Consider the following 12,924-nt stretch of genomic DNA (forward strand, 5'->3'; position numbering starts at 1 on the left):
TCTGTGCGAAGTCAGACACGAGCCCTCTGTTCACTGCACAGTCAGAGGTGGAGCCTTCACTGACATTTCTCTTACCTACAGAGCTACAGGGGCAAAGCCTGAGTGTTCCTGGACACAGTCAGTAAGTCTTTGTCTTAAGTATCCTTAAGAATGTTGATGGTTTTGGTCGGATGCCTGCTGTGTTTTTGTACTCGTGCTCGGTTGGACCATGAAAGTGAACTGGTTTTGTAAAATCATGTTTCTATTAATCTAAAATCTACACATCAGTGGTTTAACACGCAGTAGGTCTCAGCCTGCTAATGCAGGAATGCTTCCACTCCTCTTTACTCGATTTGTTGAGTGCTGTGTGGTTATGTTGCTGCCTCTACTAACCATTTCACACCCAAAGCAGCCCAAAGTGGAGTGAGAGAATGCTATACAATTTATTTTTAAAACATTGGGCCAAATCTGGATGCCAGTCAAAGGACTTTGAATTCTGACAAGCCTTAACTTGTATTTAACTGACTTGATTATGCAAAAGTGCAGGATTCAGTCAGGAAGAACAATCCAACCAGACAGTCCAGTAACTGGAGCAGTTCCACATGTACAGACGCGACTCGGTAGAAATAAGGTCAAGCATTGTCTTGTGTTAAGAATTTGCACATTAGTTGTTGATTTGCCTTTTTGTTCCCATTTCTATTATAAATTTCTGCATTATAGTTCCCCTCCCCCCATTTCTGTATATTTTTATCTGTCTTATCTGGTTTTCCTGTAAAGGCTATGTAAATGCTCTGTGGAAATTTAGAGAGCATGCCCTCTACAGGAAGGGTACTCTTAACAGGTTTACAGGACATGCAAATTGACCTATTTTAATCTAAAATTTTATATTTGCATGTAAAATGAAAAGTAAAAATTGTAAATGCTAGAAATCTGAAATAAAAGCTGAAAATCCTGCCATACACAGCAGATCAGTCAGCATGCATAATGGTAGGTTGTTGGCATGGTGGCTGTATTTTTAAATTTATTCTCGAGATGTGAGTGTCGCTGGCAAGGCCAGCGTTTATTGCCCATCCCTACTTGCCCTGAAAAGACGGTGATGGGCCTTCTTCAACTGCTACAGTGTTATTCATTGTATGAGTCAACCACATTGCTGTGGGTCTGGAGTCACATCAGATCAGGTCAGAAAAGCAGGTTTCCTTCCCTAAAGGACATTAGTGAACCAGTTAAATTTTTAATGACAATCTGACAGCTTCATGATCACTTTTACTGATGCCAGCCTCTTTTGTTTTATAACTGAATTCAAATTTTTAAACTTCCAAAATGGGATTAGAACTCACTTTATCTAGATTTATAGGTTTCTGGATTACTAGTCCAGTAACATAACCACAATACTGCCAAAAGCCATATAAACTGAAATGTCATAATATTTGCAGATGCTGATTGACCTGCTGTGTACATGCAGCATCATATTATTTTACATATACATACTTTTATGAACATAACCATATTTTTTCTGAAGGTTGCAGTGGCTGGGTTTTAAAATATTGGACAGTGTGCCAAAATAAAACTCAAGTTGGACTTCCCCTCAACCTAATCTGTACTCCACATTTTAGGTCTTGAATAGAAATGAATAAGTTGTTCCAATTAAGTATCTTTTAACAGTGGTGTTCTAGAAAAGCTGTCAAGTAGCTCTCCTTTTCCAGTATTTGTCGGTGGAGTATTACCACCAGTCACAGATAAATCTGTGTGCTACTGGTGATAATTGACAACAGCCATGCAGATTATCTGAATGCTTGATGTGGGAACAATCCTTTTTATAGTCTGCTGCTGTGTTGACGTAGTATATCATGGTCAGTCTGAAGTATGGAGAATGTGTGCATTGTTGGTGCAATGTATATGTAATAGCGAGTTGTGAAATGCAGAGATTATTCTTAGTAACTTTCTGTGGTAAATAATATGAGGGGTGACTGTGTTGAGAGAGACGGAATATTTTTTAGTGTACATGCTCAGTGGTGCCATGCCAGATTTAACACAATTCGATGCTCCCTTTATTCTATGCCAACAATGCACTTAAATTCCTGTCCTCTGCAGAACCCCCACTACTGCACTAGTATGCTACAAACAACACTTTAGAATGCTCTAGGTTTTTCCCCCTGTAATTAAAGTAACAAAATGTTGGGTACACTTTCAGTTTATGTTATGACAAGCCCATTGTCCACTATTTTGACCCATAAGTGTCTGCTATGCCTCTGAGTCAGAAGGTTCTGGGTTCAAGTCCCACTCCAGGAACTTGAGCACATGAAAAAATCTAAGCTGATACTCCACAAGTACAGTGCTGCACTGTCGGAGGTGCTGTCTTTCGGATGACACGTTAAACCGAGGCCCTGTCTGCTCTCTCAGGTGGACGTAAAAGATCCCATGGAACTATTTCGAAGAAGAACAGGGGAGTTATCCCCAGTGTCCTGGCAAATATTTAACCCTCAATCAACATAACAAAAACAGATTATCTAGTCATTATCACGTTGCTGTTTGTGGGAGTTTGCTGTGCACATGTTGGCTGCCGCGTTCCCCACATTACAACGGTGACTACACTCCAAAAGTACTTCATTGGCTGTAAGACGCTTTGAGACGTCCGGTGGTCGTGAAAGGAGCTATATAAATGCAAGTCTTTATTTTCTTTTATAAGACTATTTTTTGTAATCTTTTATCCCTGAGGCCTCGTGGCCCAATGAAAGTTCAGCATATCTCCTTGTCTTCATTTGTTTTTGAAGTTCACGTTTTTTGAAGCTACAAAAAACACTTTGTTTCATTCTTCTACTTTTTCTGCTTATGACAGAAACACAATTTGGCACTGAACCAAGTGTACAGACTGGCATTTTTTTATATTGGATTGAATTCATTGGGCCAGGATAAAACCACACCAACATTCCTCAGATAGTCACTCAGTGAAGGCCAAGCCTTCATTTGATTTGAACAGGAGTGTTTTCCTGCATGCTGATGTGTGTCTGTGCAAATAAATGTTACAGCATTGCCAATACTTCCCAGTATCCTGCAAATGCTTGATTCTCAATCAGAAGAGATTAAAGAGTTCAAATATTTAAGGCAGAACAGTTCCATGTGGGATGAACTGATAATGAAATTGCTCATTAGTCATGTTGTCGTAATACAATATTAAACATCCATAATGTAATTGTTATAATCCTATGCCCCATTATAACTCTAAACAGCCACGAGTTTGTCAATTACAATGGCCCTTAAATTCCGGTCAAGCTCTTCCCACGGGAAAATGACAGAAAAAGAGAAAAAAGATGCGCACTTACCTGTTGCTGCTGCGCCCGTTGGAACTTCCGAGCCTGAGGCTTCCCGTGACTGCGCGTCGCAGCGCGTGCACGTGGGGACATGCGCAGGCCGGGATCTGGAGACAGCAGCCAATCAGGTGTAGTATAGATTCTCATTCATAGTAAGTCTGGAGCTCCTATTATTATGAATGAGAAGCCCCGCACAAACACCCAAAACACAATAAAAAAATAGAAAATAAACTACAGATTTAACATTCATTTAAATTAAAGTTGTTATAAAAAAAAATATTTTCCCGACTTTAAAATTTTTAAAAATTAAGCCTTAAAATAAACTTACTGTAGTTGGGAGGGTTTTTAACAATAAAATGTGTTTTTATAACTTTATTTTAAAATGTTTTTGTGTATTTTTAAACACTTGCGCCTGTAAAAGTAGGCTATACGCCTGCTTTTTCAGGCGCAAGATTTTAAAGGACATTTGCAGGGCAAGATATTCGTAAATATCTGAAATCTTGCCCTGCAAGTCTCCTCGCTCCCGCGATACGGAGGATCTGTCAAGCCAGAAACTTGACAGATCAGAAAAGCCGATTTTCAACGCATGCACGTTGCGCGCTGAAAATCAGCTTTTCCGATGCCTTCCCGGGTCCGTAGAAACTTCGTACGGACCCAAGACATTGGAATTTCAGGGCCATTATATCGAGAAAAGTGGTTACGATCATCCTTAAGAAGCTTTTGTTTTTATATAATAAAACCCAAATGCAATCTGTGGCAGTAATGTTATCTTCTCGTAATGACTCATGAAATATAACTTGATTGAGAGGAAAGCCATTAGCCTTTAACATATTCCTGCCATTTAACAAGCTCATTAAAAGTCATGGATCATTGGGCCCAAATTTCCCCATGAGTTGCATCGTTTTTTTTTGGTGTAACTTGATTTTTCTGATGTATCTTTTTGTTTGCAAATATGACATTTTATTTGCGCCAGTGTAAGTGAGTTAGTTAGGTTTTTTGCTAGGTCAATTTTTTTTTCAAAAGGGGGTGTTCCCAGCCACTTAAACCATTTATGACAATTTGGCTAGAAAAAAGTTGTACTAAACTAACTTAGGGCAGCGTTTGTATCCACTTTTGTCCGCACAGAAAGACCTTACTTACAGTTAAGGAATCTGTGCAAGTAAGTACATTTAAATCACCACCAAGCACCAAACAAAGCACAAAAAGTAATAAGCAATCAATAAATAAAAAATAAAAAAATAGAAGGAACTCTGCCGCTAAAGCACCAAGACCAAAGTAATAAGCAATCAATAAATAACATGTAAAAAAATAGAAGGAACTCTGCAGCTAAAGCACCAAAATCAATCAGTAAATAACAAATATAAAATAGAAGTCCTACCTTAGGGAACACAGCGGGCCGTCGATGAGGGAGCCCATTCGGCCAGGGCTAGGGACGGCGTGCTTCAGCCCCTCCCACACAGCCTGCAGCACGCGTTTGCTGAAACGGCCTGCCAGGAGCTACTGCACATGCGCGTAGACTCTAGCACGCATGTGCAGAGGTCCTGGCACTGTTTTCAGCGCCGGGACCTGGCTCCGCCCCCAATCCATTGGGCCACGCTGCGCCACGACGGAGGAGAGGTTGGGGAGCAGCCAAAATTCGGAGGTCTTTTTTCGGTGCGCTTGGAGGCGGGTAAAAGCGGCGCAGCTCGAGAGAGAGGACGCCAGAAAAAAAAGTTAGGGAAATTTGGGCCCATAGTGTCCATTTTTGCACCATAAAGTGTGTTGATTGGTGCTTTATTACAATGAAGCAACTGCTGTCCTATTATTTAAGTAGTCTCTCTTTGCATTTTTGGATTTATACGTTTTTTAGACTTCCTGTTATAGGAAAGTAACAAATAATGCCTCTCTTCCATCTGAATTATCAATAGGTTGCACCGCCATAGATAGATATTGGGATATGAAAAGGGAAGTGTTTGGGGCGAGTTGATATTTCTTTATGGTTCTGAGAGCTAGAGCCAAATGAAAACGCAGAGGCTAGTGGAATAAGATTTTACAATAAGATGTGAAAGAAAGTTGCTGGAGAATAAGCTGGAAGACACAATGTGCCCACACTGAAGTAATGTGTGCAGTAACGGAATCTGTTAAGGGAGAAGATTGCGATGGGCAGTACATCTGTTGTAGCATCTTTAATGTGGTTTAACATCCCAAGGTACTTCTCAGAAGCATAGTTAGACAAAACATAATGGGCCTGAAATTCGGGTCGGAGGCTTCTTTCGGACGAACGCCTCCGACCCGAGAATTTTAAAGAAATTATCTGGTGGTCCCGGCGGCGCCTACGATTGCGGTGGGGAGGCCTTCTCTTCCCGTGCTTCCAAGCGCGCTCCCATCATCGAGGTTCAAACGTAGATGGTGCAGTCACGTGTGACTGCTCAATCAATCGGGTGTGGTCACTTCATTAAACATATTTAAATCAGGCTCCCACAGTGCTAATGGGAGCCTGTTTTAAATATAACAGTTTCCGCATGCGTTTCCCAGGGCTTGGGAAACCCAGCAGCAAAAGGGAGGCAACAACTGCCAGCTCCAACAGTTAAGTGCCTTATATAGCATTCCTTGTCAGCCAGGAGAGCAGGACTACTCCCCCAGCTCCTCACAGAAGCCTTCAGCCTCCATTTTTCCGATTACGGTCTCCCTCTAGCCCCTGTCACAATCACCAACCTACCCCCCTCCCCCCACCAAAGCCCGATCTGCCACCTGGCTCCCTCCCTTTAAGCAGGTGATGAAATGACAAAGGGGCGATGGTGCAAGACAAAAGGAGATGGTAATAGGACAAGTAAAGAAACAAAAGATGAGTCTAGATGAGATGTAAAATGACAGGTGACCGGACGTTCTTGGGGTCACACGGACTAAATGGAGGTGTTACGCAAAGCAGTTATGAACTAAGAGGCTTAACTAATTTGAGGACTATCTACAAGATGCACAGCAGAAACTCGCCAAGGCTTCTTCGACAGCACCTCCCAAATCCATGACCTCAACAAGGTCAAGGACAGCAGGCACATGGAAATGCCATCACCTTCAAGTTCCCTTCCAAATCACACACCATCCTGACTTGGAAATATATCGCTGTTCCTTCATTGTCGCTGGGTCAAAATCCTGGAACTCCCTTCGTAACAGTACTGTTGGAGTAACTACACCACAAGGAGTGCAGCAGTTCAAGAATGCGGCTCACCACCACCTTCTCAAGGGAAATTCGGGATGGGCAATAAATACTGGCCTTTGAGGCCCACATCCCATGAAACAAATAAAAAAAAACAATTTGTGTTATATTTTGGAAATCTCTAACTTTTATTTAATTGACTACTAAGTAAGTTATAGAGGTCTGCAACTTGATTGTATTAATATAACACGACTGAAACCTGGTCAGGTTTATCAAGTTTTAGATGTTCTGTCTATTTTGTAGATAGTGATCAGCATGAATGCAGTAGAGTTTTGAGTTCCTGGTTTCATTTACAGAAAGATCAGATCCTATCTTTGATCAACAAGCAGATGGTTTCCATGATCTAATTAGCAGCATAGATCCTTTGACTATTTAGGACTGGATTTGTCCCATTATGAAGATTTATTTGTTGCAATAAGCAAATATTTCTTGTTAATCTGATTAGCCACCAGTTTTATGTGAAACTTCTCGAGGTCAGAATTGCCCTGTTTTGTGACTCCCGTTAGCACCCCGGGGGGGCAGTAAAGGGGCGTGAACCTGCTTCCGCCCGGGGTGGGGTGGGGGATGCTATTGGCACCCGCAAAATTGCCTGGGAGTTAGTGGAGGCACTGCCATGCTAGCGGCGCGCGATGGCATCATCACTGTGCGCCGACCCTTTTCCGCCCCGCAGCGGAAATTGGCCAGCACCCCACAAGCGGTGTCAGTGCCAGCCTTGCGGGTCGTCAACCGGCTGACATCTGGTCACCATTGACCAGAAACTTAACTGGACCAGCCATATAAATACTGTGGCAACAAGAGCAAGTCAGAGGCTGGGTATTCTGCAGCAAGTGTCTCACCTCCTGACTTCCCAAAGCCTTTCCAAGTCAGGAGTGTGATGGAATACTCTCCACTCGCCTGGATGAGTGCAGCTCCAACAACACTCAAGACACTCGACACCATCCAGGACAAAGCAGCCCACTTGATTGGCATCCCATCCACCACCTTAAACATTTACTCCCTCCAGCATTGGTGCACCGTGGCTGCAGTGTGTACCATCTACAAGATGCAGCAACTCACCAAGGCTTCTTCAGCAACACCTCCCAGACCTATGACCTCTAGCACCTAGAAGGACAAGGGCAGCAGGTGCAAGGGAACACCATGACCTACCTGCAAGTTCCCCTTCAAGTCACACACCATTCTGACTTGGAAATATATCGCCGTTCCTTCATAGTCGCTGGGTCAAAATCCTGGAACTCATTCCCTAACAGTACTATGGGAGTACTTTCACTCACGTGGACTGCAGCAGTTCAAGAAGGCAACTCACCACCACCTTCTTAAGGGCAATTAGGGATGGGCAATAAATGCTGGCCTTGCCAGCGACGCCCACATTCCATGAATTAATTTTTTTTAAACTGCAGAATGGACCTGTTGGTCTGAATGGCCTGTTTCTGTGCTGTAAATACTGATTCCATCCTTCATGCTGCTGATCTCGTGTTTTTTTCATTCATACCGTGTATATAATGACAGCTTGTGCCACCACTATACTTCCACTGTTAGGTAATAATGCAAAGCTTCACCTTACAAAGGAGCTCAACATTCCTCATATATTGAATCAATTTATCATGTTCTGTGCTGTATGTATGGTAGTTATTGTATTAAGAATAAATTAAGGCCTGTACATTTAGTTGGAATACATGAAATGTACATTTTCACTGCGTGGTACTTAAGCTATTGGTCATAGAACAAAGATTTTAATTTACCTTTTCGTATTATGGAATTTAATTTTATGTTTAGCCTTGGAGGAGCCACTGCTTCTAGGCTCTGGGGTGGAGGTGATCTATTATTAGTGACTGGCCTCCACATCAATGTTAAGACACCTATGTAAGACCAGTACACTCCCCATTCCTCACAGAAAGACCTAGGGAGAGAGGCAGCATAAGAACATAAGAACATAAGAATTAGGAACAGGAGTAGGCCATCTAGCCCCTCGAGCCTGCTCCGCCATTCAAAAAATCATGGCTGATCTGGCCGTGGACTCAGCTCCACTTACCCGCCCGCTCCCCATAACCCTTAATTCCCTTATTGGTTAAAAATCTATCTATCTGTGATTTGAATACATTCAATGAGCTAGCCTCAACTGCTTCCTTGGGCAGAGAATTCCACAGATTCACAACCCTCTGGGAGAAGAAATTCCTTCTCAACTCGGTTTTAAATTGGCTCCCCCGTATTTTGAGGCTGTGCTAGTCTCCCCGACCATGGAAGTAACCAGCTCGTTTAAAAACGTGTGTTTTGTAAAAACTTCTGTATACACAGCAGTGAAAATTAAAAGTAGGAAAGTAGTTTGTTTCTGAGTTTTGCTTTCCCTCAGAGAGCTCAACTTGTTGCATTCATAGAAAAATACTCAACTGTTGAGGAGTGAAATTTTAATTAGACAGGTGCAAACATGTAGCTTGCTTTCATCGAAGTAGAAGCTACTGTGCCACTGAATAAAGGCCTAGCTCTGTCAAGCCCGTGTGGTGGCTGATGTGCAACGGTCATCACACATTAAAAAAATCCATGCACAGGCATCTTCCACCCCTGGAGTTCAGGACTGGAATATCAGGCCCTTCATTGAAACATCTATGAACTCATCCCTTTTGGTGTGGAAGCAAGTCATCCTCGTTTGAGGGACCGCCTATGATGATGATGATGACTTCAAGTGTGTGCTGATGTTTCACACACACATGTAATTTGAGCTGGTGGTTCCTACACTCTGAAGGCCCTACCACTAACTTTGAACCTGTCTCTTGCAGAGACACTGAGCCTGAATTTGCGGTCGGAGGCTTCCCACGGATGCCTCCGACCAGCAAAAAATCTACGAACCTCCCTGCTGATTCTGGATCCACGAAGACTCGTGCTTGCGTACGTACGGAATCCCCATATTCATGAATGGGAATACACCAAACAATACATGCACATCAAATACATTTTTTTTAAATTACACATTTAAAAAGAATTAAAATGACATTTAATTAAATATAATACAAATTTAATTTTTTGAAAAATAAATTTAAATGTTTCAAAGGGGCTAGAAACAGCCTTCCCTTATTGCACAGGTTTATGCAAACAACTTTTCGCCCAAGCATAGCATCTCTACCGACTCCCGCAAAGTTCCGCGGGAGTTTAGCGGTAACAGTGACCGGTAGCGCCCCGCTCCACTGCGCCAGCAGTGACAACATCATCACCATGCGCAGCGGCCCAGAGCGAAAATTCGTTAGCGCCCCCTTGCACACGACCGCCTACCGGGCTGTAGGCCACTCACGGGGGTGATAATTAAAGGGGAGGTATGGAATGTAAAGAAAGAAAATGGCCAACTTACCGTTGCTGTTAAATTAAATATTGTTACAACTTTAACAGGATTAAGAATGATTGAATCATACAATGGGATCGCAAGGCACTTTCCATTGATACCTGTTTTGAGATTTGCTCAAATATAGAATTTTTTCAGCTGCTGAGGTGAGTAGCATCCTGTGGCCTTGATATCTTTCTGACCATTTGAAACTCGTGTATTTATCGCTACCTATAAAGATGGGAGCTAAAGAGTTAATGTGCTTTTGATATTTTGTTTCTCATGCCCTGTTCTTTTTGACCTGGTTTTTGCAGGGTCAGCTTGAATAGCACTATGACTGATGGGGATTACGATTATCTGATCAAGCTCCTGGCTCTCGGGGACTCGGGGGTTGGTAAGACCACGTTTCTCTACCGGTACACAGAGAATAAGTTCAACCCCAAGTTTGTCACCACAGTGGGAATTGACTTCCGGGAAAAGAGACTGGTGAGTGCTTGCCTATTTTCTCTAACCATTCCAGCTGCAGTCCAACACCATCAATCATGGGCAAATCTGGTCTAAAGAGGGAAAATACTACAAATAGAAATTAAGCGTGCTTTAAAAGTTTTATTTTAATTTTACTTATAAAGATCATCGTTTGTCAATTGTTTGTATGTGTTGTGGGGAAAAAAAATTCATACAACAGATATTCATCTTAAGATATTGTTTGTTTGCCCTCCCTGCAATGTCCATTCTGGGTGAGTGGAATCTCTGTAGTGAGCTGAATTATGATAAAAGTAGGGCTAGTTTAGTCAGAGAAGTGAGTTTGTAGCGGTCCAAGCTATATATTAGTGCTTTAATGAGCGAGGTTATAGGGCCCAAGTTTCCACATGATTTGCGCCTGATTTTTAGGAGCAACTGGTGGAGAACGGACTATCTTAGAAATCGCAATTCTCCACGTTTTTTTTTCTGCAGTTCTAGTCAGGTGGAACAGTTCTACTTTGGAACAGAATTTTTTCTTCAAAAGGGGGCGTGTCCGGCCACTGACGCCTGATTTGAAAGTTTCCACAGTGAAAACGTACTCCAAACTAACTTAGAATGGAGCAAGTGAAGATTTTTGTAGAACTGAAAAACCCTTGTCTACACATTAAAAAATCAGGCGCAGGTTACAAATTAGGCGTCCAGAACGAGGTGGGGGGGAGGGGGGGGAAGGGAAGTCATTAAATTCTACAATAAATCTTCATTTATACTTATACAAATATTATAATAATAAATCCAACCTGAATAAACATTTATAAGCAAAGAAAAGATTAAATAAACCATCTTCCTATCTGTGTGAAAGTGCTTCAGCCAGGGAGAATTCTGCAGTCAGCCTGAGGCGCCCGTTCTTGCCGCCGGGGGGGGGGGAGGCGCCCGTTCTTCCCGCGGGGGGGGGAGAGAGGAGGCGCCCGTTCTTTCCCGCGGGGGGGAGTAGGCGCCCGTTCTTCCCGCGGGGGGGGTAGGAGGCGCCCGTTCTTTCCCGCGGGGGGGAGGAGGCGCCCATTCTTCCCGCGGGGGGAGGTAGGAGGTGCCCGTTCTTTCCCGCGGGGGGGGGGAGTAGGAGGTGCCCGTTCTTTCCCGCGGGGGGGGGGAGTAGGAGGCGCCCGTTCTTCCCGCGGGGGGGGGGGTAGGAGGCGCCCGTTCTTTCCCGCGGGGGGGAGGAGGCGCCCGTTCTTCCCGCGGGGGGGGTTAGGAGGCGCCCGTTCTTTCCCGCGGGGGGGAGGAGGCGCCCGTTCTTCCCGCGGGGGGGGGGGGTAGGAGGTGCCCGTTCTTTCCCGCGGGGGGGAGTAGGCGCCCGTTCTTTCCCGCGGGGGGGGTAGGAGGCGCCCGTTCTTTCCCGCGGGGGGTAGGAGGTGCCCGTTCTTTCCCGTGGGAGGGAGGAGGCGCCCGTTCTTCCCGCGGGGGGGTAGGAGGTGCCCGTTCTTTCCCGCGGGGGGTAGGAGGTGCCCGTTCTTTCCCGTGGGAGGGAGGAGGCGCCCGTTCTTCCCGCGGGGGGGGTAGGAGGCGCCCGTTCTTTCCCGCGGGGGGTAGGAGGTGCCCGTTCTTTCCCGTGGGAGGGAGGAGGCGCCCGTTCTTCCCGCGGGGGGGTAGGAGGTGCCCGTTCTTTCCCGCGGGGGGGGTAGGAGGCGCCCGTTCTTTCCCGCGGGGGGTTAGGAGGCGCCCGTTCTTTCCCGCGGGGGGGGGGGAGGAGGCGCCCGTTCTTTCCCGCGGGGGGGGGGGGGGGAGGCGTCCGTTCTTCCCGCGGGGGGGGTAGGAAGTGCCCGTTCTTTCCGGCGGGGGGGGGGGGGGTTAGGAGGCGCCCGTTCTTCCCGCGGGGGGGGGGGGGGGGGGAGGCGCCCGTTCTTCCCGCGGGGGGGGGGAGGAGGAGGCGCCCATTCTTTCCCGCGGGGGGGTAGGAGGTGCCCGTTCTTTCTCGCAGGGGTGGGGGAGGCGCCCGTTCTTCCCGCGGGGGGGGGGGGGGAAGGAGACAGTGAGAAGGCTGCAAGTGCTGATGTGCTGATGGCAATGTGCTTTTATTTTTTTAAATTTCAAAAATTAAACAGCTACAAAGAACTACAAAAATGGCCGAGTGCCAATGTTTTTTTCACACTGCGCGTACGCGAACGCTCCAACGGGCACGCGCAGCGTTGCCGACAGGAAAAAAACGAATTTAAATAGTACTCGCCCCCTCCCACTTACAAAATCGCCGCGAGTGTAGGCTCCGCCCCCCTGGGCGCCGCGCCAAGCAGACAAGGAGCTGCAGAACGCTCCAGAATCGCGATTTTTTTTTTTAGGCGCCGTTTTAGGCGCGAAAAACGGGCGCCCAGCTCGGAGGGACGCCCGTTTTTTATCGTGTGGAAACTTGGGCCCATAGAGTATTATGTTGCTTAATGCATTGCATTCTTACTATTATATGTTTCTGTGAGGGAACTGCTGAGGAGAACTACTGCACCAAGAGGAAATCTCACCCGACTTGTGCACCTAGAATCATAGATTCATAGAGCATAGAAGGAGGCTATTCAGCCCATCGTGCCTGTGCTGGCTCTTTAAAAGAGCTGTCCAATTAGTCCCACTCCCCTGTTCTTTCTCCATAGCCCTGTAATTCTTTCCTTTTCAAGTATTTATCCAATTCCCTTTTG

General features: G+C 45.4%; 1 protein-coding gene across 4 annotated transcripts in view; it reads left to right on the forward strand.

The window, feature by feature from the left end:
- Positions 1-12,924, forward strand: part of rab27b (RAB27B, member RAS oncogene family) — a 207,951-nt gene that overhangs the window by 169,370 nt on the left and 25,657 nt on the right. For 2 of the 4 annotated variants that reach the window (XM_070867507.1, XM_070867508.1), the window contains exon 2: positions 10,102-10,273. In XM_070867507.1, the coding sequence (XP_070723608.1) occupies positions 10,121-10,273 (153 nt within the window). In that variant the 5' untranslated portion in view covers positions 10,102-10,120. Of the gene's footprint in view, positions 1-21; positions 122-9,855; positions 9,955-10,101; positions 10,274-12,924 lie in introns of those variants that run through there. The other 2 variants (XM_070867506.1, XM_070867509.1) reach the window with 2 other exon arrangements.

Source organism: Pristiophorus japonicus, chromosome 2 (assembly GCF_044704955.1).
Source record: "Pristiophorus japonicus isolate sPriJap1 chromosome 2, sPriJap1.hap1, whole genome shotgun sequence".
Classification (NCBI taxonomy): Eukaryota; Metazoa; Chordata; class Chondrichthyes; family Pristiophoridae; genus Pristiophorus; species Pristiophorus japonicus.